Source organism: Labeo rohita, chromosome 9, assembly GCF_022985175.1.
Source record: "Labeo rohita strain BAU-BD-2019 chromosome 9, IGBB_LRoh.1.0, whole genome shotgun sequence".
Classification (NCBI taxonomy): domain Eukaryota; kingdom Metazoa; phylum Chordata; class Actinopteri; order Cypriniformes; family Cyprinidae; genus Labeo; species Labeo rohita.
In genome coordinates, this window is record NC_066877.1 from 36,717,802 (window position 1) to 36,745,067 (window position 27,266).

General features: G+C 41.0%; 1 protein-coding gene across 4 annotated transcripts; it reads left to right on the forward strand.

Moving 5' to 3' along the window:
* The first annotated feature begins 1,627 nt into the window (after window positions 1-1,627).
* On the forward strand, window positions 1,628-27,266 carry LOC127171333 (interferon-induced very large GTPase 1). Of its 4 annotated transcripts, none has more exons than XM_051119911.1 (9): window positions 1,628-1,661; window positions 4,251-4,575; window positions 5,256-5,349; window positions 5,486-6,082; window positions 15,073-15,140; window positions 17,867-17,975; window positions 18,063-18,668; window positions 20,032-20,090; window positions 22,070-27,266. In XM_051119911.1, exons 2-9 carry the CDS (start codon window positions 4,258-4,260, stop codon window positions 26,939-26,941), a joined length of 6,723 nt encoding a protein of 2,240 aa, XP_050975868.1. In that variant the 5' UTR covers window positions 1,628-1,661; window positions 4,251-4,257; the 3' UTR covers window positions 26,942-27,266. The 4 variants fall into 4 exon arrangements, with proteins under 4 accessions (XP_050975868.1, XP_050975867.1, XP_050975869.1 ...); XM_051119910.1 differs by lacking the exon at window positions 1,628-1,661 and adding an exon at window positions 2,173-2,262; XM_051119912.1 differs by lacking the exon at window positions 1,628-1,661 and adding an exon at window positions 2,173-2,262 and having other exon boundaries at window positions 5,259-5,349.

Genomic DNA, 27,266 nt, shown 5'->3' on the forward strand with positions numbered 1-27,266 from the left:
GACCATATGCTGCACACTGCAGCAAGTCGGTTTGCGTTGGCGTCATCCGAGAAGGAAGCCTCTTCTGAAGCTGGCTTACAAGAAAGCCCACAAACAGTTTGCTGACAGTTTGACGACAACCTGTCCAAGAGCGTGAATTACTGGAACCAAGTCCTATGGTCTGATGAGACTAAGATAAACTTGTTTAGTTCAGACGGTGTCCAGCATGTGTGGTGATGCCCTGGTGAGGAGTACCAAGAAAATTGTCTCTCCTACAGTCAAGCATGGTGGTGGTAGCATCATCGTCTGTGGCTGCATGAGTACTGCTGGTACTGGGGAGCTGTGGTTCAGGGAAACATGGATTCCATTATGTACTGTACATTTCTGAAGCAGAACATGATGCCTTCCCTTCAGAAACTGGGCCGAACGGCAGTTTTCCAACATGATGATGACCCCAAACACACCACCAAGGTGACAATGCCTTGCTAAGGAGGGTGCAGGTGAAGGTGATCTGACCTGAACCCTATTGAGCACCTATGGGGCCTCCTCAAGTGGAAGGTAGAGAAGCACCATGTGTCTAACATCAGCTCCATGATATAGAGGATTTGAAGAGGATCCCAGCAACAACCTGTGCAGCTCTGGTACATTCCATGCGCAGAATGATTAAGGCGGTGCTAGATAACAATGGTGCTAACACAAAATTTTCACACTTTGGACACAGTTTTGACAAGTTCACTTATGGTGTACTCACTTTTGGTGCCAGCTGTTTTGACAATAATGGCTGTATGTTGACTTATTTTTAGGGGACAGTAAATATACACTGCTATAAAAGCTGCACATTGACTACTCTAAAATATACCCAATTTTCGTTTCTATAGTATTGTCTGTTGAGAATACTAAAATGATTGCTGAAATGTGAGGGGTGTACTCACTTTTGTGAGATACTGTATGTCATATTTAAATGACAGTCAGTGTCAGGGTGTAGAACAATCACACACAGTCAGAAAGTGTCATATCATTTAAATTAACATTTTCATAAAATAAGCAAAGTCTGTTTGAGGTGAATCTAATTAACCGATCGCCTGTGTGTGCATGCGTGTACAGGTTTAATCTCCATTGTGGGGACCAAATATTAACACAAGGAGTACAAACTTAAATTTTGACTTTTTTGAGACTGACACTTATGGCCCACATTCGGGCTGAATGCGGTTAAATGTGCCATTTCTCAACCAGAATCGGGCCAGATCCACTAATCCAAAGCCTAGCCAAATCTGGCAACGATTACTGGGCAAGAGCTGGCTATCATATCTGTATATCAATGCAGCTGTATATCAATGCAGATGTCCAGCTTACCCCTCACCCCCCCTCCCCTGCAACTGTGTGTTTGCTATTGTATTGATTTTCCTTTCCTTTTTTTTTTTTTTTTTTTTTTAAATATTTTACAGTTAGGCAAAGATGTGCAGACTTACTAATCCGCACATCTCTGTGTGACAAAATATTTGATATCTAAAATAAATAGCATAAAGGGTCTTTATAAAAAAGGAAAGACTTTCACTTTCTGATACATCATGTGACTTCTAGGAAAAGTTATTCATGCTTATAATAGAATCTGCAGAGAACATTCCAGCATTTTGGATCTGGACTTGGATAGATGACATACATACGAAGACCTCAACACTCAGGTTTGAATTCAATTGCTTAGTTTTTTTTTTTTGTTTTTTTTTTGCGATTATCTCACTGAAATGTTTGCTCACTTAATGTATTGCTGTTTTTACAATGATAAGGTTTTGTTGCAAAAGCTTACAGTCAGCCCAAGCAAGGGTGATTTTAAACTTTAAACTGAATAAAGCAGAAAGTATTATTATATAGACGCTTAATTACACATACATACATATATATATATATATATATATATATATATATATATATATATATATATATGTATGTATGTATGTATGTGTATATATATATATATATATATATATATAGCTTAATACAGAGGTTCCCAACCGGTGGTGATCCTCCAGGGGAGCCGCGAGATAGCTTAAAATTAATTTAAATATTATCTTAAAATTGTTTAATTTAATTATTAATGTGTTAAATTAAAATGATGAAAGCACGGCCTCTCTCGTGTTCCGTGATTGATTGCTTCGGACTCAGTGCAGCAAGCTTCATCGCACTGTTAAATACAGACTGAAGGACGAGTTACAGCCTACATTTACACCGCTTCACGCAAACTACATCTCTCGGCTGCATGAAGCAAACCGCGGCGCTAATGTAAAGGTAAAGACAATCAGAGTTGTAACGAACTTGCGCGTGCCTAATGTATGGCGCGAGTCGTACATTAGGCACGTACAAGTCCGCTTTTGTTTCACAAACTATGCACGCTCTCGGGGCTTTGATCCCTAGTATTTTTGCGTGAAATTTCAATATATTTGCATAGTCGTTCAAATTAATGTTCTGTTAGTGTTTTATAATGGATGCTCACCTATAGAGGATAATCTTGTGAGACGCAGTGGTGTTTATGCACCTATTAGCATCAGACGCGCGCTGTCGGAGGAACTGATTACGTCTGACTGATTACGTCTTCGATGAACTGTCTTGATTGATATGTTTCAACAGATTTAGTATTTGCTGCATTTTTCATTTGCATGTTTATTTTGTAATGGATACAAACAGTTCACCCTGGTGAAAAAACAGCATATGCTGGTAGGTATGTTTTGATGCTGGTTTATGCTGGTCATGTTGCTGGTCAAGGACCAGCTTAAACCAGCATCAAAACATACCTACCAGCATATGCTGTTTTTTCACCAGGGTAGTTCAAAGGGACAGGTTTTGTGACTGGTCTTTTGGCATCTCCCTGTTGTCCTGTTTGGCAGGTTCACTTATTTAAGAAAACATACTCTGAAGTTGTAAAGAATGACTGAATTAAAGAAGTCAGGTGCTTTAAATGTGTATATGTAAATATATTATTTTAAAAAGTTAGAATTGAGCAGAGGGTTTTCTTTTACGTTACAAAATATAGCTTTAATTTAAAGTTTGTTTGAATTTTTTTTTTGTTGTTGTTGTTGTTGTTGTTGTACTAGTTTTGTTGTAGTTTGGTTGATAGAAAAGGTTTAAAAAATAAACCCCTTTCCCTTTGCTGCAGAAGTACACTATAAAAGGAAATGTCAGGCATAGGGGAGCCTTGCAAAATTGACCAGAGAAGGAGGGGGGTCCAGGAGTAAAAAGGTTGGGAACCCCTGGCTTAATACTATCATTAAACCTTTAGCACAATGGTTACCAACCCTGGTGCTTTTTATTTATTGCAGTTTTGTTATCCAACTTGCATGTTGATAAATAGACCATATTTTGAAATACTGCACTTTGCAAACTGCATAACAGACTTGTAAAAAGTTACATCTCTCTAAGAAGATCAGAAATGGAGACATCAAAAATCAGATTAGGGACCAGGGATGGGAGCACTATAGCAGGAAAAGATTTCATGATACTCGATGCTTCAAGTTTTGCCTGGATCTGACGAGCTGCGCAAATCCATGTTCATTATCAGTGTGAATTTGCGCAGCTCGTCAGTGAACAAATCCATGTTCTTATCAGTGTGAATTTGCGCATATAAGGCTCAACGTGAAATCACGCACCTGATGGCATTTACCGCTGATTACAGAACCGGCTTTACTGACAAAACGCGCAAGCATTTCGGCCGATACGTTTCGGTGCATCCCTAATTTCTGGTGTTTTAATTTGCAATATTTGGAGAAGAATGCTATTACCTTTTGTCAAAGATTGTTTAAAGAAATTGTGGCAAGCTCAAAACTTTTATATTAATATTTTGAATTTGAAGAAAACTGAAAAGTTTTGTGTAAACTGTATAATGTCGAATTGGCTTACAATAACTACTGGAGCGATATTCAATACAGGCACATAGGCATTAGCTTAGAGGCTAGCCAAAGGCAGCAAATGTCAATCATGTCGGTCACGACAGCCCGCCACGTACTGATCTGATCTCAGATTGTTATTTTTAATCTTTTGGGGGTTTCTTGCTTTAAGATTAGTTGGATGCAAAACTTCCATTAAATCAACAGTCAAATTATTCGTAGCGCACATCCCTAGTGTATGTGCATGTGTTTATTGTTCATTGCCGTGGTATTGCACTTATTTCAGTTACAAATATTTGACTAGGTTTATTTATTCTATCAACATCTGGTTTGTAAATACTATCAATGTTATGTTGTGGAAGACCTGACCTGTATAGCATTTACTTTTCTCTCCAGTGACATAATGATGGATCCAAATCCAGATGATATCCTCCCTGGTGAAGACAAAGAGAACAGCACAGTTGACTTTAACCAGACTCAACTCAATCTGAACAATTTAGAAGTTTCACCTGAATCTAAACAAAATGAGTTTGCAGAGGGTCCTGTCCTTGATGATAAAGAAACCTGTGGTGAAGTTAAAAAGGAAGTTAGTGAAGAAACCTTTGATATGGAGCAAACTTCAGTTCCTGTCACATCAGAAGAACAAACACCTAAAACCGAGATAACCACAGACCACAGTATTCAAGCAAATATGTCAGGAAGAGAAAATCAGGCGCACAAGGTAAACATATTATGGTTTGGGGTGCAAATCGGGTGTGTGGCCAGCCTAAGAAGCTAAGCTGATAGACACAAGTTGTCAAAAATTAAATAATAAATGTCTGTTGCTGCAATATGCACATGATGGTAGGGTCAGAATTTGGTATAAACAACACAAATCCATATACCCACCCTGATTAAGGGGTTTCAGTGCTGGCATAACAGTGGAAAGCATTTTAGTGCATTAAAAGAAATGCAAAAATTCTGTTCTGTTATCATTTACTCACCCCCATGTCGTTGCAAACCTGTATGACTACTTCTGTGGAAGACTATAGGAGATACAGTAAAAGTCTATGGGGTCCAATGTTGTTTGGACACTTACAACATTTTTCAAAATATCTTCTTTTTTGAGCACCACAGAAGAAACATACTCATAGAGGATTGGATCACAAGAGAGTCATTGAACATGGCCATCCCTTTAATAAATTTGCAGCATTTGAATGATTCTATCATATCACAATATACCGGAATCTAAGAAATCTTTCCAGAACTTTTTTGAATTTATGATATACATAATGCATGCCATTCTGAGGGCTTAAAGGGTTTACCCAATAAAGTAGCCACTGCGTGTACTCACACCCTTTCAAGAACTTAATCAAGAAAAGATTTAAACTTGAACTCAATATTCTATTAATTTTTTCACAGCAGTCACTAGAAGAAAAAAACAACTCCAAGGCTACTGGCCATGCAGACATGAGCAAGTCACCTGAACCATCTGACTCATCACTCAGCCGCATGGGTAGGAAAACAATATTTACCGCATCCAAGCATTGATGGAAAAAATCAAGTTAAATTATCAGATTTGTACTTCTGTTCTGATTACTTAAGATTGGTTTCAGATGAATTTGAGAGTAATTCTTTGGTGTTTATTCTAGATCCCAGTCTGTCTGTTGTGTTATTTGGAAGCTTTTTGGCAGTCCAGTTTGGACATGAAAACATTGTACTAGGAGAAAATATTGAAAATTTAGCAACATCCAGGATTGTTTCTTCACAGAGGAAGATATCAGACCGTCACGTCTCTGTGATAAACATGATTGACTTTCATGAGACTGAACTTTACCTGGAGTCTGTGGATCATCTCATTGGTCAACTCCTGGATGATAATGAAATCCATGCTTTCATCTTTGTTTTGCGACTGAATCAGTTAACAGATGCTGATAAGATGGGTCTGGAATGGCTTCAGAGAGTGTTTGGTGATAAAGTTCTTCAGTTTGTATTGATTCTCTTCACTTATGAGACAGACGAAGAATGTGACACTATAATAGATGATCTGAAGAAAAACTCTGATCTGGAGCAGCTGCTGGAAAAATGTGGAGGAAGATATCAGACCTGCAACAAGATGATGAACAACCAATCAGAAATGAGAGAACTGATGAACAAGATTGAGCTTCTGTTTAATGACAATCAACAGCAGTGCTACAATGGAGAGAAACGAGAGACAGAAGAGCCACAAAAGATTGAATGTGAAAGTGGTGAGAAACACAGATTCTTCATTGATATTTCCCATGTTTAGTCCGGACTGTAATTAATATTTGTTTGTTAGAAGTTTGAAGATAGAGGCCTTGGTAATAAATTGATTAAAATGTAAATGTATTTCTAGATGTAAATTTGTAGATGTAAATGTAGTTGAATATCCCGAGTTTAGAACCAGCAACTGATAACAGAAGCTCATAATTATTATGGGTAAACACAAACAAGAGTATGTAACAGATACTGACAGGTGAACAAATAATAGTCAAAACCTTCTCCAAACTGCAAAGAGGAGTAATCACATACATTGAAATTAAGACAAAAAAAAAAGTAAGGAAAAAAAAATAGTCAAAGATGAGGTTATTGGCCCTCAGAACGTCTCGGTTACATCTGTAACCCTCGTTCCCTGGAGGAGGGAATTGAGACGTTACGTCATAACTGACGTATTTGGGGTCTCACTTGGGAGGCCAATCACCTCTGAGTTAACTGGAAAAGGCCAATGAAAATTGGCGAGTGGAAATTGCATGCCAAGCCACTTATATATAAGTTGGCGGCGTGCATCCACTCATTCAGATTTATGCTGAGGAGCTGAGCCGAAACCGAGCGCCCCAGCGCAGTCTAGGATTGTGGCAAGAGGACGTAACGTCTCCGTTCCCTCCTTCAGGGAACGAGGGTTACAGATGTAACCAAGACGTTCCCCTTCAGTCGTACTCTACGACGTTACGTCATAACTGACGTATTTGGGGTCTCCTCTGGAATCTTGAACTGCGTTACGTGATTGAGGAACAAATGCTGACAGGCAAGCGTGTCAGGACAAATGAAACTCAACATGTAACCTTCCCAACGCCCTCTAAGCCAGATAACGGGCCCACCAGGGAAGCCAGGTATCTGAAGCAACCGTTGGGGGGGGGCAGAGCACGATGACAAAATAGGGGTCACGTGGAGAAGACTGGAAAAACATGGTAGGGGAAACACGGAAAAATCTGTGGACTGAGACAAGATGCCACGACCGGAAGGGGTGAAGGAAGCCCCTACCGGACACAGCCCAGACTACGCCGTCCTAATCCGAACTATGGGGGCAGGGAGGACCCAGAGTTCACCTAAGGAAACAACTGGAGAAAAAGTGTAAGGATCCAAAGGAATGCCGCAGCAAGCCTACACTGAGCCATCCTCCCGCAAATTACTAGATGTTATCTTAACACATGGGAGGAAACAGGCTCTACACGGAGGTTGTAAAACCTCGTGAAGGTGTTCGGTGTCGCCCAGCCCGCAGCTCTACAGATGTCTGCTAGAGAGGCGCCATGCGCCAGTGGGCTCAAACTCCTAGGGGGCACAGCTCACCCTGGCACTGGTACGCCAGAGTGATGGTATCAACTACCCAATGGGCCAACCTCTGCTTGGAGACAGCATTCCCCTTCTGCTGACCTCCAAAGCAGACAAAGAGCTGCTCGGAGCGTCTGAAGCTCCGGGTGCGGTCCACGTAAGTGCGCAATGCACAAACGGGACACAGCAGTGCCAAGGCTGGGTCTGTTCCTCCGGGGGCAGAGCTTGCAGGTTCACCACCTGATCCCTGAAGGGAGTGGTGGGAACCTTGGTCACGTAACCTGGCCGGGGTCTCAAGGTCACGTGAGAATCAGCCGGCCCGAACTCAAGGCATGTTTCACTGACAGAGAAAGCGTGCAGGTCCCCCACCCTCTTGATGGAAGTGAGCGCAATCAGGAGCACGGTCTTTAACCCTCTGGGGTCTGAGGATGTTTTGGCACCCTGGAGAAGTTTTGACATGCCCTGACATTTGTGCTTTTTTCATTATCTTAAAAACATATTAATGGCTAAAGTCTGATTACATTGTAATCAGCACAAACTGGGCTACAAACTGGGCTACTGGGCCATATGTAAGCAACATTAATGTACATGTATGTGTTTTTGAGAAAACAACATTTATGCGTGGTTAGTAAAAAACTAAAATTTTAAGTCACTGAAATAAGGCTATGAAACACATTCAGAACATTAGTTCACAATACTTTTGAGAACTGGATGTGGTAGGCTAGAGTTTTTTCTACAAAATCATGTGAAAATTATCTCGTTCAGTCATTCACAAAAAACAATATACTTATTTAAATTTTCTAAGACGTGTGTGGTGATCGCAAGGGAATATGCGAGGGAGTGACAATGGCCATTGAATATTTAGTGATTCACACCTGAGAGACAAAAGGCCCTCCCCTAATGGCCCATCAATGAGACTTTGACTGTCAGGTAAAAAAACTATGTGAGAAGATTCAGAGATTGGGGTTTTAGATTATCTGTATTTTATTTATAACACAGTATAATATAAACATACATTATGAAGGTCAACGACACATTATTAAGTACACTGATCTAACCACAGAGATGTGAACAGACATTGTGTAATTTCTGAAAACTGTTTTCTGAAATCTGTTCAACAAGTAACACAAGTAAATCATACCTGATATTTAAGTGCTTGCAAAACTCATCATCAGTAGTCAAGGAACATGTTTTACCAATAGAAAATCAGTGTGGTTGAAGATCTGATGTTGGTACAGCGCTTTCAGAGGAAAAGTTTGCAGGATTCATCTGTTGTGCAGGTATCAGAACACGAACAACTAAAGCAAAACAACAAACATCTGTGAGCATGTTAATATCAGGAGCAATTTAAAGAATCCTTGCTAAATGAAATCATTAGTTCTATAATTTCTATCCCAAAAAATATTCATATAGGTATCTGGTCACTAAAATAAATAAATAAATGAATAAATCAGTGAGCATGTTGATAGGCCTGGAACAATATTGTTACATTAGCAATCACTAATATTGCCCATGTGATTTTATTGCTATCATATGCACACATGCTTTGTATTGATTATTATACAGTACAAAAACAACATGTGAGAAACTAAATTATTATTAAGTACGTTATGTACACGTTTGAGCAGATATTTGCAGACAGAGTATTCAACAGTAAAGATTGGTTTAAGCATTCTTAGACATTACTTTTATATCATCTAAACATTAGCCCTACTTTTATGTCAATTTGTTTATGAAATATAAAACATTACTGATGCCTTACAGATGCATTGAAAAGTTGCTTATGATATTTCAAAATGTTGCACTCGATTTCACACATTTTAGTCAGGAATTATAGTTTTGGAAAAAGTCCAACTAGTAAATGCGTTCAAGTTTATGTCACAACAACACATTATCTAATGCCAATAAGAAACATTACTTACACTGTATAAGAGATCCTCTCGTCAGCTGCCTGTAGCCGCGCTCGCGTTCTGTTTGTGAGATAAACAAGCTTAGCCTGTTCCTCTCAGCGCATCCTCATCTGGAGTAAATAAAAGGCTTTTTCTTCTCAGTGCCTTAATCCAAAAACGAAAGTATCCAACACAAACACGTTGCTGCTTTGTTTACGAGTTGATGTGGGCGTTCATTTTGCGTGTCTCTCACGTGGCTGTTTGTAATAACAATAGCGCCGAACAGTGCGTGGGCGTGAACTAATTAGACGTAATGAGCTCAGAGGGGAAAAACAGGGCATGGCATTGGTTTCATACGGATTACTTAAACACAGAATATGTGTTTTCAATTAAACTTAGTTCATTTAAAAGTAGACATTTCAAGCTTTCTATAGATATATCTCTCATGTTTGTGTGTCATGTATTCACTGAGTTTTAGTTCATTTTAGTGACGCATTTCAACTGGATATTCACGGAGACTGAGAAGACTGAAAGGACACCCTGTATATTTTCTTTATTGTAAAAAACCATGAACATCTGTTAATATGTTGAGCATACACAAATGAAAGAAAACTTTCTACAGATTCAGGTGATGTATTACTTTTATGTGTCCAACCAAAGTTGAGGGAGCAATTCAAGTTCTTTTTGCTGTCATCTGGAAAATATGCGAGTGCTCCCGCCGGCGCCTTAGCCGACCCCAGGACGTTAAAGACAGATTTTTAGCTCGACTGATGCAAGTGGCTCAAAGGGGACCCTCCGAAGGCCTGACAAGACCATGGAGAGATCCCAAGAGGTTTCCACTACGGTATCCGTGCTACGGTTTTCTTGCGCTACGGTTTCGCACAGCACCGGAAACCGTAGCGCAAGAAGCACTGCGAGCAACTCCAGGCAATTGATGTGCCAGTGCATTCGGGGTCCTGACCAGGAGCCAGAGGCTGCCTGCCTGTTGCATACAGCACCCCAGCCGGTCTCGGAGGCATCTGTGTTCACAACCACATGCCTCGAAACCTGGCCTAGGGGCACACCTGCCCGTAGGAACGCAGGGTCTGACCAGGGGCTGAAACGGCGGCGACATTCCGGGGTAACGCCGACCCAGAACGTGCCATGGTGCCATGCCCATCTCGGTACTTGGCCATATAGCCAGTGCTGCAGCGGTCTCATATGGAGCAGTCCCAGCGGCGTAACTGTGGCTGCGGCTGCCATATGCCCCAGGAGCCTCTGAAAAAGTTTGAGAGGAACCGCCTTCTTATGCCTGAAGAGTTTCAAGGCAATTCAGCACCAACTGAACACACTTGTTCGTGAAGCGTGCCGACATGTCGACCGAACCCAACACCATACCAAGAAGAGACCAAGAAGATACTCTGCACAGGGGAGAGCTTGCTCTTTTCCCAGTTGACCTGAAGCCCCAGACGGCTGAGGTGCAGAAGCACCAGATCCCTGTGCTCGCACAACAGATCTCTCGAATGAGCTATTATCAGCCAGTCGTCGAGATAGTTGAGAATGCCGATGCCCCTCTCCCAAAGGGGGAAGAGGGTCCCCTCCGCGAGTTTGGTAAAGATGCGGGGAGACAGGGCTAGCCCAAAGGGGAGGACTTTGTACTGATACGCTCGACCCTCAAAGGCAACCCGGAGAAAAGGTCTGTGTCGAGGAAGGATCGAGACATGAAAGTACGCATCCTTCAGGTCGATGGCTGCAAACCAATCCTGGTGGCGAATGCATGAGAGAATGCGTTTCGCCGTCAGCATCTTGAACGGTAGTCTGTGGAGGGACCAATTCAGGGCGCGAAGATCCAGGATAGGTCGTAACCCACCGCTCTTCTTGGGTACGATGAAATAAAGGCTGTAAAACCCCTACTTCATCTCGGCTGGAGGGACCGCTTGATTGCATCCTTCGCCAGGAGAACCGCAATCTCCGCACGCAGGACAGAGGCATCCGTGTCCGTATGGACAGAGGTGAAGAGGACGCCCCTGAACCTGGGCGGGCGCCTCGCAAATTGAATCGTGTAGCCGAGTCGGACTGTCTGGATCAACCGATGGGATGGGCTGGGGAGCGCTAACCAGGCCCCCAGCTGCCGTGCTAGTGGGATCAACGGAACAATCGGTGATGTACCCGGGGTGGGGCAGCCCGGGAGGGGGGGGGCAGATGTTGGAGTCCCCCGACGAGCAATCTCCTCCATCTCTGGGTCCATCTTCACTCGTTCGCGTCAGGGCCGCTTCGCGGACTTGCGGGTGTTCTTAGCAGGGCCCTGATCCACGGACTGCGCCACTCTCCTGCGGCCAGCTCGACGCGTGGGTTGAGGGGTTGCCCCTTTTGATGTCGCAGGAGGCGGAGCAGGTGTAGAAGCCGCAGGGGGGCACCCTCGGTGACCTGCAGGATGGCCATGGCATGCAAAGCGGAAGCGCCCTGACCCGCAGCGCTGTAAGCCTTGGCAGCAAGAGGTGACGACAGCTTACAGGCCTTGGATGGGAGGCGGGGACGATTCCTCCAAGTGGCGGCGTTTTGCGGGCACAAGTGCACCGCAACCACACGCTCCACCTGGGGAACGTCCACATACCCCCTGGCCGCTCCGCCATCCAGGGAGGTGAGGAGGGAGGAGCTCAGACGCGAACGAGCCGTGTAGGGGGCTCGCCACGTCTTAGTAAGCTCCTCATGTACCTTGGGAAAGAAAGGTCCTGGGGTGGAGCGAGGTGGAACGTTGCTACCAACACCCAGAAAGCAATCATCAAGCCACGAGCGCTCGAGTGAAGGCGCCTTAGGCACCTCCAGATCGATGCTCTTAGCTGCCAGAAGCAGCATGGCCGTCAGTTCGGCCTCCGACTCCGACTGAGTGATCGACATCCTGTTCTCCTCTGGAGCACCAAAGGAGACATTAGACTCACCGCAAGACGAGCGGGCTACGGTTTTCTTGCGCTACGGTTTCGCACAGCACCGGAAACCGTAGCGCAAGAAGCACTGCGAGCAACTCCAGGCAATTGATGTGCCAGTGCATTCGGGGTCCTGACCAGGAGCCAGAGGCTGCCTGCCTGTTGCATACAGCACCCCAGCCGGTCTCGGAGGCATCTGTGTTCACAACCACATGCCTCGAAACCTGGCCTAGGGGCACACCTGCCCGTAGGAACGCAGGGTCTGACCAGGGGCTGAAACGGCGGCGACATTCCGGGGTAACGCCGACCCAGAACGTGCCACGGTGCCATGCCCATCTCGGTACTTGGCCATATAGCCAGTGCTGCAGCGGTCTCATATGGAGCAGTCCCAGCGGCGTAACTGTGGCTGCGGCTGCCATATGCCCCAGGAGCCTCTGAAAAAGTTTGAGAGGAACCGCCTTCTTATGCCTGAAGAGTTTCAAGGCAATTCAGCACCAACTGAACACACTTGTTCGTGAAGCGTGCCGACATGTCGACCGAACCCAACACCATACCAAGAAGAGAGATACTCTGCACGGGGGAGAGCTTGCTCTTTTCGCCACGTCTTAGTAAGCTCCTCATGTACCTTGGGAAAGAAAGGTCCTGGGGTGGAGCGAGGTGGAACGTTGCTACCAACACCCAGAAAGCAATCATCAAGCCACGAGCGCTCGAGTGAAGGCGCCTTAGGCACCTCCAGATCGATGCTCTTAGCTGCCAGAAGCAGCATGGCCGTCAGTTCGGCCTCCGACTCCGACTGAGTGATCGACATCCTGTTCTCCTCTGGAGCACCAAAGGAGACATTAGACTCACCGCAAGACGAGCGGGCGCCATCCTTCGGCAGCTCTACGGGACCACGAGTGGAGGGCTCGGCCCTCCGTGGGGGCTGACCCGATGGAGTGTTCCGAACAGCGATCCTCAAGTGGGACCTAAGCGTGGTCATGGTCATACGCTCGCAATGAATGCATGAACCATCCACGAACGTTGCCTCAGTGTGTTTTCGGCCCAGGCACGTGAGACAGCGATCGTGTCCATCATTAGAGGTAAGGAAGCTACTGCATCCAGAAGCACACGGTCGGAAAGACATCTCGTGAGACACTCTCAACGACCGTGCTTCGTTGGAAAATTGCTCTTTTAGTGCTGGTTTGCCCAGGGAAGGACCGCGGCACAAGCGTGCACTTGAGGGGTTCTTCGCTGTAATGCAGAGTTACCGCTGCAATGATGCAACCGGTCAGCTTACGGGTGAAGCTCCGAAGCAGAAATCTGAATGAGTGGATGCACGCCGCCATCTTATATACCCGAATGTACGGTGGAGTGGCTTGGCATGCAATTTCCACTCGCCAATTTTCATTGGCCTTTTCCAATTAACTCAGAGGTGATTGGCCTCCCAAGGGAGACCACAAATACATCAGTTATGACGTAACGTCATAGAGTACAACTGAAGGGGAACTAAAGCAGTGTGTCAGAATTTTTCTATAACAAATCCCTATTAGATATGAATATTAAAGTTACAGTGCATCTGGAAAGTATTCACAGCGCTTCACTTTTTCCACATTCTGTTATGACTAAATTCATTATTTTCCTTAAAACTGTAAGATCTGATGTTGTATCAAGCTATTATTTTTTATATTTATGCATATGCATGGCAGTTGGGAAAACCACTTGAACAGCTGTTTAGCTGTTGCAATTCTTTTTGTTTGATTTGTTCATAAATGTAACAATCATTATCAAGCATTTAGTTCAGTTGCATAGAATTATGATGATAAGTAATGGTATGTAATATAAATATAGTTTACAATCAATAGATAAAGTTTTAAAAATGACTGTGTGAGTTCACGTTAAAGTCTTTGTATACTGTACCTATATAATTTATCAGCTATATAAACTAACTTCACAGCTTTCACTTGCACTGATAGTGTAAAATGTTTTCTTTTTTAGTTTAGTTTAGTTAAGGTTTTCTTCTTGTTGTATTAATGCGTTTTACTTTATTCACATTTTCTTCAAACAATAGAAATGAATCATTATGACTCTCAAGAAGAGTTTCACAGTTCAGTTTTTTTTAAGGTTTCAAGGCATTTGATTGCCTCTTTGTGACTGATGTTTGATGTTTGCATCTGATACAGCATCTGCTCTTCAGGTCAATTTCATAAGAAAGTATTAGCTCAAATCTCAGCTGAAGAAAGCAAAACTGTATCTTTGTCATAGTATCCTTTCAACTGTTAAAGGAATAGTTCACCCAAAAATGAAAATTCTGTTGTAATTTACTTACCCTCAGGTTGTTCCAAACTTGTATACATTTATTTGCTCTGTTGAATACAAAGGAAGATATTTAGAACAATCTCAGTAGCCAAACAGATCTCATCCCCCATTTATTACCATAGTAGGAAAAATAAATACTATGGAAGTCAATGGGAGATGAGATCAAAGAAAAAATAAAATTATACAGTCTTGGAACAACCTGAGGATGAGTAAGTGATTACAGAATTAAAATTTTGGGTGAACTATCCCTTTAAGAGTATTTGTCCTGACAACACTGCTCAATGCATTTCATGGTTACATCTTACAAGGTGTTAAGTAAAAATAATATCCTTGTTTACAAACCTGTTTCAGTCACTTTCAACATAAAAGTATTTGCTACTGACTCTTTCATAAAGGGTTTCTTGTGACTAATGGCATGTTACTATAACCAAAATCATCATCATATCATCTAATATGTTAGGCTGTACATAACTACATATAATAAATGTATGACAGATAATAACTGTTATCAAACAGAACAAAATATATTCTAAATGCCCTAAAAAAAATATTCTTGCCAATTATTTATTTCTGTTTCAAAAGCCGAAGCTCAGATCATCAGGAGAAACACTGAGTCCTCCACATCAGCAGAGACAGAAGAGCAACACATGGTAAGAGTTGTGTGCAAATTTTAATTAGCATTTGTTTCTTGATGTTACATGTTACATTGCAAAACATAGTTTATGGTTACATTAGAAAAAATGGAAAAAATTGAGCATGCTAACCAATTAGCATTCTAGCTATTTAGCACAGGACAACAAATGCAGAAAAAACTTCAACTTCAGAGAGGAGTTTCTCGAGAATGGTACTGAATATCAAAAATCTCTTCATGTCCTGATTCCTGCTCATAAAATAATTTTGGTGCGGCTCTGTTCAAAGGTCATTTGAGTCAATTTAGGATAACATTTGTTGCAGTAGTGAAAAATGTTTTTCATTTACTTGCATTTACAGGTGCATTGTTGGAAAATGACAAATAAAATATCAGAATTGGCATAAACCAAGGAACATAATGTAACAGAGAAAATAAATGTTGGACTAAGATGTTTAAAGTTCTAAGCATTTAAAAAAAAAAAAAAAAACCTTGTGTTCAGACTTTTACGGTACCTTCAGGACATACACCATGGTAAATGGTTAGGTGTTATGTGTGTATTTTTATGTTAGAAGTAAGTGTAAAGGGACATCAGTAATAGGGTAAATAAAATGTAAGATATTGTAAAACAGTCCTAATTACCAAACTTGAATTAATGTGTCTTCCTCTAACCAGTTTTTCATTTTCATTTCATTTTTATTTAGTTATTTTAACTTATGCTTTAAAGGGCATTTTTAGATTGTGATGTTCTAATGTCCTACTAATAAATATAAAGAGTACATGTTCCGTCATAAAAAAAGAGAGAGAGAGAGAGAGAGAGAGAGAGAGAAAGGTTGCATAGCTAGAAACTGCTGATCGACTGACTGCATAAGTAGCAACCATGTTAAATGTCTTCTTATATCTTAAAACAATGTAATTAAATCCTGAGCACAACACATTAAATACAGTTGGTTGTAGCGTATACAGTCAACAAGTCAAATAACAGTCAGTGAGCGAGCCAGCTGTAATATCATTGTGTTCCTATTGGTCAGCGTTAGAGGAGCTCAGCTTAGCCTGACAGTTAGGACCAGGGTAGTTTCCCACTCCAGTTGCTGGAGTGACTGAGCTTGACTTGTGTAAAATGTGTGCTTTCTATGAAGACCATGCTTTTAATGAATTATATTTAATGAATTATTATTTGTAAGTATTACAATTCTATCCATTGGTTTTATGTGACATCACACAGCAGTGCGGTCACCATTTGTAGGACCAATTGCAGCATGCCGTCTGTCTGCTGTGCTGTGAGCTAATGATAACAGCAAATCACAAAGAAATGGATTAATGTTTTACAAAATCCCCACAAACCCTGAGCGTCGTGTGGACGATCTGAATCAGGTGCGTTAAATGAGGGAGACATACAAAATGTGCAGAGCAGTGGGCCAGAGGACTGGAGTTGAGAACCACTATATTAAATTATTACAATTTTCTTAGACAATATACGTAAGCGCTGCTGTCCCTTCTTACACAATACTCACAGTGAAGCACTGTACCAGAGCTTGATTCGTTTTTCCATAACCACGTGATCTTGAGTAATGTCATCATCCAGCTCAGTTCAGTTAATTAAGTGTCCCCAACTAAGCAAGCTAGAGGCGACAACAGCAAGGAACCAAAACTCCATTGGTGACAGAATTGGAGAAAAAATCCTTGGGAGAAACCAGGCTCAGTCGGGGGCCAGTTCTCCTCTGGCCAGACCAAACCAGCAGTTTGTTCCAGATTGTGCAGAGGACTCATCTGGTTTCCGTGGTCTTGTGCCGATAACCATGTAGGGGTCTACATGTCTATGTCTACTTTGCCTCTTGTGGAGCGATATAGCAAATAACAGTGGTGCGCAATGCGCACATTACAAGATAGTGATTGGTGACAGCATTGCTTAGCTGTATAGCATCAATATCAGTAAGATTTGTTTAATGCAATATAATTAAACCTAGTGTATGATTAGGACGATAAGTGGGTCCAGGGACATTTTGCCTGACCCCAAATGAGTTAAGTCTGTAAATACAACCCCTAATGCATAATTTGTATTATCAATGTGAATGTTGAAATCTCAGACAATTAGCTTTTTATCAACTTTGACCAGAAAATCTGGTGCCAGAAATCTAATGTTTAGAAGCTCAAGCTTTAGAAATAGTTTTTGTTCACTTAATTTGTGGTTTTCTGGTTTAATCATGATCAGATTTTGTCTAGATGTAATATTCAGGGAACAGACACAGTCTCAATAGGAAGGACTACATGTGCACTGCTACAGTATTAATTAAATTGGGGTAGAGGATGCAGGGTGGAGATCTCGAAGACCAAAGGGACCTTGCACGGGGCCTGGCTTGCGCCTTTCACTGCTAAAGGTTAGGTGGATTGGATATGCCTGTGAGTGTGAGTTGTGTCAAAAAGGGCAGCCAGTGTAACCTGTAGAGGCCAAATCAAATGTGAGTGTGCAGAAATGGGCCTTGTACTTCTGCAGATTTTTTTAAACATGTACAGGTTTATAAAATCATTATAAAAGAGTTTGAGTGCTTTGAAAGTGAGTTTTGCCTAGTAGCTCATTATTTGACCCAGATCACCCTTACATAGTCCAGCTTGTCCCCATTATTGGCACCCATTTGGAGCCGATATGGAACCTATTGAGTGACTAGTATCCACCCAACTAGGCAAACCCAAGAAATTAATATGTGCTGTGTTGGAAGAAAATCCTTATAATGAAAACATTTTCTTCAGGGTAATGAACAGACTTTAGAAGAAGGGAGCAACTCCACACCTGATGGTCAAGCAGATTTGAGGGAAACACCTGAAGTGTGTGACTCTGATTCATCAGTCATCTGCATGGGTAAGAAAACGACAATATTGTTTATAGTGAGACATGTTCTCATATTGTGGTGTACTGATGTGTTTAACAACAGTTGTGTGTATTTAGACAACATGTTTCCCAGCATGACCATTGTGTTATATGGAAACTCTTCATCAGTCCAGTTTGGACATGAAAACATTCTACTTGGAGAAAAACAGACAAATATGAAAAATTCAGAAATATCCAGAATTATTCCTGTACAGAGGAAGATATCAGAGCGTCACATTTCTGTGATTGATATGACTGACTTACATGAGACTGAACATGTGGATCATCTCATTGGTCAATTACTGAACGAAGCTGAAATCCACACATTCATCTTTCTTGTGCGAATGGGCCAGTTAACCAATGATGACAAGATGGGCTTTGAATGGCTTCAGAGAGTGTTTGGTGATAATGTTCTTCAGTTTGTGCTGATTCTCTTCACCTATGAGAGAGAAGAAGAGTGTGACTCAATAACAAATGGTCTGATAAAAAACCCTGTTTTGGAGCAGCTGCTGGAGAAATGTGGAGGAAGATTTCACATCTGCAACAAGATGATGAACAGCCAATCAGAGATGATAGAACTGACGGATAAGATTGAGCGTCTGTTTAATAAGAATCAACAACAGTGTTACACTGAAAAGAGACGAGAGACAGAAGAGTCACAAAAAACATGTGAACGTGAAAGTGGTGAGAGAAACAGATTCTTCATTGATATTTCCCATGTTTAGTCCAGACTGTAATTTAACATACTGGTTAGTGCTGACATATGAGTTTGAGTCACAGCTTTTGGACCATTCCCGGGGCCCATCCCCCTATCTCTTCCACTTTGCTTCTTGTCTCCCCTTCACTGTCCTTTAATAATAAAGGCAAAACTCTGAAATGCTGCCTCTGCAAGCAGGATACAGAGGTAGGAAGGTAAAAAGGCATGTCAGAATCCAATGGCTTTTCCACATCCTGTTTCCTGAGATACGTGCAAAAATCAGAACGATTTTTGAATGATGTTACATTCTACATTCCATGACATTTGAGCTAAAAAATAATGATGGCATCTGAAATTTGGGGTTGGTGGTCAGTTTGTGTGTAAAACATATTCTGACTAACTTTTCCCAATTTTTATTTTTCTTTAGTGAGAAAAATGTCAAACAAGCTTTTAAAAAGTGCTCAACCAACCAATGAGTGTCATTTTGAAATGTTATATATCTTTTTAAATGAAACCAAACACACATTGTATCTGAAAAATTATTTCAACATCAAAAATTGTTTTATCATAACTTATTAAGTCATAAATTACACCCATTGCAACCTCTTTGTCCTCTTAATCCCCTTTCACACAGAGCGTTGATCAGAGTGCCTTCTGTGTGAATGCAAAGACAGGATTGATTCTGGGATTGTTCCCAGGATGGGGACCCTGTCAGGATCAGTCCTGGCATGTGCCTTGTGTGAACAAAATGCAGGACCAGTGCCATAAGTGGTGTGTTGACACTGACAGAAAAAAGGTAGTACAGTTCTGTCGCTGGGGCGGTACCCTAAGGTAGAAAGTGAAAAGTTACAAATATGTACCTTTAAGGTACCAAAATGTAGTTCTGAAGTACTAAAATGTTCCTTTAAGGTACTAATATGTACTGTTTAGAGGTATGTAAGATACAAAGATGTACCTTTTCAATTTTGTACCTTAGGGTACCGCCCCAGCGACTGAACTGTACGTTTTTTTTTTGAGTGTAGTAATGATCATGCATGATCATCCAGTAAGATCATGTATCAAGTTTATGGTGCGTGCCCACTGGTATGGAGGGGGTGGAGAAGATTGAGCGATTTCAGTTTGTTCCTATGAAAGATGAACCTTACACTTGCATATGAACATGAAACTCAAATTTCATAGTAATGAATTAAGAACACTCCAGTCGTTCACTTTGCTCTGCTCCAGTGGAGATGCATGTAGATGCTCTACATGCATCTAATAAATGTTTGACAAAAGAAAAAAATACAATAAAATAAAATTCTATATGGCTTGAGAAACATTATTGCAATTTAATTGTTTCTTTTGTTTCAGAACATGGACCTACAAAAAATAAACAAACAGGAGAGACCACCACAAGTGAAACACACAGGGTAAGATCTGAGTTAGGTGCAAATTTGTTAGCCAACTAACAGTGTTGGGAAAAGTTACTTTTAAAAGTAATGCTGTTACGAATCTGGTCGGTGTCCTGTGGTCCGCTCACCGCAAGATGTCGCTCTCACCCTGTCACTATACACAGACTGTTGCATTGCACCCCGGACTACTAATCCCATCACCCATTGTGCTGATTGCGTCAACTCCTGTGGCCAATCAGGCGCGCTATAAAAGCCCCGGTCTTTCCCCATGCAAGCCACAGAGTTTTGTTGTTGTTGAGTTTCTATTGTTAGCGTTCCTAGTTTCCCAGCTTCCAGTGTTTAGTTCTCTCGCCTGGTCATCTCGTTTTCAACTGTCTCGCCTGCCTTTTGGACTATCGCTCGTTTCAAGGATTATTCGCTTGTCTCGCCTCTGATATACCTGTTTGCTGTTGTTTTGACCCTGCCTGTTTTCGACCATGTATCTGTCTCGTCCCTTTAATAAAAGCTCGCGAATGGATCCGCTCGCCTCTCGTCTCATTCACTCCGTTACAAATGCATTACAATTTTGCGTTACTCCCTGAAAAAATAACTAATTACGTCACTTAGTTACTTTCTATGGAAAGTAATGTGTTGCGTTACTTATGCGTTACTTTTTAAATCTGGGCAGGGCTTGCTTCTTTGTTTTTAAAATAAAACAATTATAATGTAAAAGCCCTTTTACACCAAAAGTGAAATCAATTCACCTCAAAAGTATTTTCAATAGAATTCAAAAGTACATTGATGCAGGAGATCACTCTTCAGAAATAAAAAATAAATTAAGCACAAATGTTAGTTTATCTAAAGTAATTTTTGCTTATTAGTAGCAAAAACAAAAACACTGTTTAATAAAATGAGATTAAATACATAAAGGATATTTGTTTTAACTAATTAATGCAGGGTTGCGTCATATTCTGAGTTTCCATTTCACTGTTTTTATTTATTTTGTGGAATACTGAATCTGTTTTTTTGTGAGTGAGATGAATTAATGCATGTTCACATTTAGTCTAGCATACAGTAACATCATGTTAACTCCCAATTTCCCGACAGGAGTCTTGTCAATCAATAAATGGGGAAAAAAGTAACTGGCATTACTTATTTGAAAAAGTAAGTCAGATATTTTCTTAGTAATGCGTTACTTTACTAGTTACTTGAAAAAAATAATATTATTATGTAACTCGCGTTACTTGTAATGCATTACCCCCAACACTGCCGACTAATATTTGCTTTCTTAGTTGCATGTTCTAACTCCTATTATTTTTGAGTGTAAAACTTGTTGCATTTACATTTATGGCATTCAGCCAGTGTTATTTTCCTGAACAACATATGAAAATGGTTCACATTTTGGTCTGCCATGGTCCTCAGATGCAAAGGGTTCAAATGGCAAAGGGGGTGGTCTTGCAGGCACCTGTCGGGCACTTTTGTTAGAGTAGGGTTGTCTACACCCAAATCAGATGATCTGGCTGATCAGGTTTTATCAGGGTAACTCGAAATGTACAGTCAGGTTTTCCAGAAAGGTAGCTCTCCTAGGAGCAGGGTTATCTACCCATGTTAAGGAATAACTGCAGATTAGATACTGAATTATTACTGAAACAAGTTATATAATTATTGAATTAAGCCTGGAGTCAATTATGTCACTTACACAGCTTCAAAATATACATTTCTGGATGAACTATCCATTTTGTTGTAAGAAAAAAGAAAAGTCCCAAAACATCTACACATATATTTAATGATATACAGTGCATTTTGCCAAAATTGTGAATTTATTTATTTATTTATTTATTGTTTTAATGCTGATACTAGGCAACCATACAACCTATCAATCTCATTTCATGCCTGAAATGTTTAAGTATTCACCATAAGGATACAAAATTACAGCTTTTTGAATTGAGGAGCACTAATAGTGAGCCAGAACTTGCACATAAAGTCACATTTTTATTTATTAATTTATTTTTTCACAGGGAACTAAAGAAGAGCTTAGAAGAGACAAAGAGGAGCCTGATAAACACGAAGAAAAAGAAAGACTTACAGGTTCAAATTCATTGTTTGACAAACTTCATCTTGAAGCCAGGCCTAATCTGAGAGCTGCAGATGTTCTTCAGATAACCAAATATTCATTACAGTCCTGTGAGTCTTGTGCTGAAGAAGAGCTGATTCAGACTTTCACACAAAAACTACTGATGATGAACTACAGAGCAAGATACATTAAAACTAAAGCGACAAATGAACAAGATGACACACAACAAGAAGACAAATTCTCACCTGGAGATGAGTTTGATATTTTTGATGAAATGTCTATGTCAAACAAAGAAACAAGTCAATCTCAGAGAATTCACCCGATGGATGTTCAGATGGCCGTGTTTCATTGTGCTGATGGTTTTCTGAAACAGCTGATTGTGACTAAACTGTCCCAGTGTCAGTACTCTCTGCCTCTGCTTGTTCCTGATCCATTCACACAACAGCTTGAGTTTCCTCTCTGGACATTCAGACAAATCAACAAGAGCTGGAAGATCAGAAACACCAACAATGAAATCATCAGTCAAATTCAACCGATCTACAAGGCAGGAACTCCAATGGTGTTTTTCTTCAGGTTTGGCTCTGTGTCTTCATCCAAGTCCCAGCTGATGAACAGTCTGATCAATGAGAAACACAACACGTTCTTCCACAGGAACTGCACAGGCAGCAGCAGAACCAGAGTCCTGATGGATGGAGTGGTGGAGATCGCCTGGTTCTGCCCCTCTGGATCATATGGTGATAAATTCAATGACTGTGTCGCATTTTGTAATCTACACGGAGATGCAGGAGACCATGAGAAACAGCTGCAGATTCTCACTGAAATGAGCTCAGTCAGTGTTGTTGTTCTACCACGACTGGACAGGAATGACAGACATGCTGCAAAGATACAAAACTTGTCCAAGAACAGAAAACCACTCATTTGCCTTTTTACAGAGGATGAGTCTACTCTCATTGAGACTCGAAAAGGAAAATACAAGATTGGTTTGAAAGACAGGAATCAGTCAGATGTTTCTGAAGAACTCAGAAAAGCTATAAATGCTTGTCTCTCAGAATCATCTTCCATATTCAGACTTGAAGATGTGTCCAAACATTCAGACATCAGAGTAGATGAAGAAGATGATGATGACTGCAGGAGAGGAAGAGCAGCAGCACAGCAGATGATGAGTTCACTGGAGAAGAAAGATCTGACAGAAATAAAAGAGTCATTTCTGCCTCATCAGGGGAAACTGTGGCATCAGTGGAGTCAGAAGAACAAAGAACTGCATCGACCTCGAGGTCACGATACAGAAATGGAAATTAGTAAAAAACAAGCAGAAATGAAGAACATCCGTGAGCAACAGTATGAACTGGATGTCAGCGGGTTTATGAAGATCTTCATTGAACAAATAAACTCACATGCTGCAAACAAGATGCTTTTCCTCAAATGGATCAGAATTCTCCTGGATGAATATACATCAGCTGATCTTGATGCTGTACATCACAAGTATGATGAAAAGTGGTCAAAAGTCTTAGATCTGAAAAAGGATCATAATAAATCTAATCAACTCAAGGCTGAACAATCAGAACTTGAGAAAATATCTGAGGAACTTCAAGCTGCAGCCTTTGGTTTGGAGCACATCATGAGGGAGATCGGTCAGATCTATGAATCATGTTCATCTGTGAAGAGGAAGAAAGACCTGCAGATTGACTTCTCTTCTCTTCCGAGTCTTGCAGCAGAGATGATGATCTGTGGATTTCCCTTGGAGCTGATGGATGGAGATGCTGCTCATGTTCCTGTGATCTGGATCTCTGCTGTTCTAGATCAACTCATCCAGAAACTTGGAGACCAGAGAGTCTTTGTGCTGTCAGTTTTAGGGATTCAGAGCTCTGGGAAATCCACCATGCTGAATGCCATGTTTGGACTCCAGTTTACCGTCAGTGCTGGCAGGTGCACCAGAGGAGCTTTCATGCAGCTGGTTAAAGTGTCAGACGAGATGAAATCACAGATGAACTTTGACTATATTCTGGTTGTTGATACTGAGGGTCTTCGTTCTCTAGATCTGGCTGGAACATCAACAAGACATCATGACAATGAATTGGCCACATTTGTTGTAGGTCTCGGAAATCTAACATTGATCAACATCTTTGGAGAAAACCTTGCTGAGATGCAGGACGTTCTTCAGATTGTTGTTCAGGCCTTCATGAGGATGAAGAAGGTCAGACTGAGTCCCAGATGTGTATTTGTGCATCAGAACGTTTCAGAAGTCACAGCTGGAGAGAAAAATATGGAGGGAAGGAGACGACTGCAGGAGAAATTGGATGAGATGACAAAACTTGCTGCTAAAGATGAAGACTCTACTGCAGAGCGTTTCACTGATGTCATTAAATTTGATGTACGGAATGATGTGAAGTATTTTGCTCAGCTCTGGGAGGGCAGCCCACCCATGGCACCACCAAACCCAAACTACTGTGAGAATATTCAAGAACTGAAAAACACTGTTCTTTCAAAAGCCTCTGAGTCTAGCTGTGTTACACTGTCACAATTTAAAGGACGTATTAATGATCTGTGGAACGCACTGCTGAACGAAAACTTTGTGTTCAGCTTCAGAAACATTCACGAGATTGCAGTGTACAGAAGACTAGAAACCAAATACAATGACTGGACCTGGAAACTCAGAAGTGCCATGTTGAAAATAGAAGACAAATTCCATACCAGAATTGCCAATGGAAAATATAAGGTGGAGCAAAAAGATCTGTTGGCCAACATGAATCAGACAAAAGAAGCAGTACAAAAATCATTTGTGTCATATTTTGAAGAGGACAGAGACAGAGAAGTTCTGAGTCAGTGGAGAGGAAGATTTGAGACCAAAATTGAAGAACTGCATGACGACCTCATAAAGAGAGCAAAGAGAACATTGGATGAAGTGATTCAACAGAAAAAAACAAGAGAGAAGCTGGATGGTAAAAAGACAGAGTATGAAAACAAGCTTTTCAGTCGGAGTAAGGAACTCGCTATGCAATTTAGAAATACAAAAACAGATGAACATGAGCTAAAGAAAGAGTTTGACTCTGTTTGGAGCACATGGGTCACTGAACTGATCAAAGACACTCCTCCAGTGAAAGACATTGACATTTGGAAGGATGTCATAAAAATCCTGTCAGAAAATCATGAATTGTCTCTACTGCAAGAGAGGCAACATGGGACACACTATAAACAGTTAGACTGCCTGCCTGATTATTCTGATTATATTATACAGAAAAAAAGTGTACATCTTACTGATCAGGATCAGTCCCCTAATTGTGCAGATGCAAGCTCTGAGACCCAGGAAGAAACGTCTGCCATACAACAATCACAAGCATCAAGTTTCTTGTCATTTCTCAAGTCACTCAACCCTTTTAGAAATAGAACTGTAATGGAAAATCAGCATAAGCCTCAATCTCAAAATAATACCCAAGATCAAGATTCAGTAAGGGTTTTGATCAGAAATATAACTGAGCAGACCAGCAAAACACTTGAACGGGCACAAACAGCACAACGTGGCTATCACGATAGCTATATTCAAGAAATGACAGCATGTGTTCAAAAACACATCAGTGAATACCAAAGTGAAAACAAGAAGTTTAGATTAAAGAAAGAGTTCTCTGTGGATCTTTGTTTGCATGTGTGTGAGCTTGCACATGACAAATTTACTGTACTTCACAACAAGTTTAAGAATGCAAATGATCCAAAAATGTATCTTGAGAGGCAGAAACCTCAATATTACAGCGTTTTCAAGAATTACTGCAGAGGAGCAACAACAACAACTATATTTGGTGAATTCATTTGCAGCAAACTTGAATCTTCCATCTTGCAAGCAGTTTACAACAAAACTGCTATTGACTTGGCAGACCTGATGAAGTGTGATGTACCAGCATTCAATGGAAACAGATCAAAACTGGAAAAACACATTCTAACATCCCTTGCAGAAGAGGAGAATTTTCAACAGTACATTAAATATATTCATAACCCCAGAGAGCACTTCAAACATTTTATTACGTCCGAAGTCAGTAAGTTCATCAATCAAAACGACCAAAAGGTCCTCACTAAATTCAGAACAAATCTCACAGACACAGAAAAGTCTGTGAAAGCAGCAGTGGAAGAGTCAATAGCAGAGGTCAAGAGAATCAAAGGAGATGCCATCATGTGGCAGAAAAGCTTCATTGAAACCCTGTCAGATGAACTGAAATTAACAGGAAATTCATGCGCTGACCTCAGTACAATCACAGATTTTGATTTTCTTGAGGAAGTTTTACAAAAAGATCTTAAAAAAAGGATTTCAGAGCTACAGAATGGTTTTAAAAGCATTAATGGCATACATTTGGAAAAGTGCAGAAAAAAACCTGATGGCATTCTCATTGATCAGTTCTGTCAGTGCTGTTGGATTCAGTGTCCATTCTGTAAAGCCATCTGCACCGGTACCGTGGAAAACCATCCTGGAGATCACAGTGTTACTTTCCATCGTGTTACTGGGATATCCGGGTGGAAGTTCAGAGATACAACATTCTTGACTGTGAACATTTGCACGTCAGCAGTGGCAAGTGATAGATCTTTTTATCCAGATTCCTCAGATAACACAGTCCTCTGGAGAGAATACAGAAAAGGAGGTGATGGGTATTCAGACTGGAGCATTACTACTGACGTCTCTGAGCTGCCCTACTGGAAGTGGTTTGTGTGCAGATTCCAGAAGGATCTAGAAGACTACTACAAAAACACATTTGAAGAGGGTGGCGAGATTCCGAAAAAATGGAGAGAGCACTCAAAAGATGAAGCAATACAGAGTTTAGATGATTATATCTAAACAACTAAAACAAGCCTTTTTCCAGATGAAACAAAATACAAAATTGAAGTAAACCGCTTTTATAAATAGTAAAATGTAGAGACAAACAGAATCAGGTTTATTGAATATTCCAGGGGTATATCAAATCTGTTCTGGATAACTCTCTCATTTAACACACCTGATTCATCAGCTCATTAGTAAGAGACTGCAAGAACCGAATCCAGATTGTGACTCGAGGTCCTTTGCCATTCCCCACTCCCCACTCCCCACTTTTTCATGTCAGTCTCTACTATCTTATCGACAAAAAAACAAAAAAAAAAAAAAAAAAAAAAAAAAAAACATGAAA

Bases quoted from the DNA above. Each gene is read 5' to 3' on its own strand.
- LOC127171333 (XM_051119911.1), top strand. From the start codon at position 4,258: ATGATGGATCCAAATCCAGATGATATCCTCCCTGGTGAAGACAAAGAG. The intron at 5,350-5,485 runs GTAGGAAAACAA...TGTTTATTCTAG, and splicing joins CTCATCACTCAGCCGCATGG to ATCCCAGTCTGTCTGTTGTG. The intron at 18,669-20,031 runs GTGAGAGAAACA...CTTTTGTTTCAG, and splicing joins AACATGTGAACGTGAAAGTG to AACATGGACCTACAAAAAAT.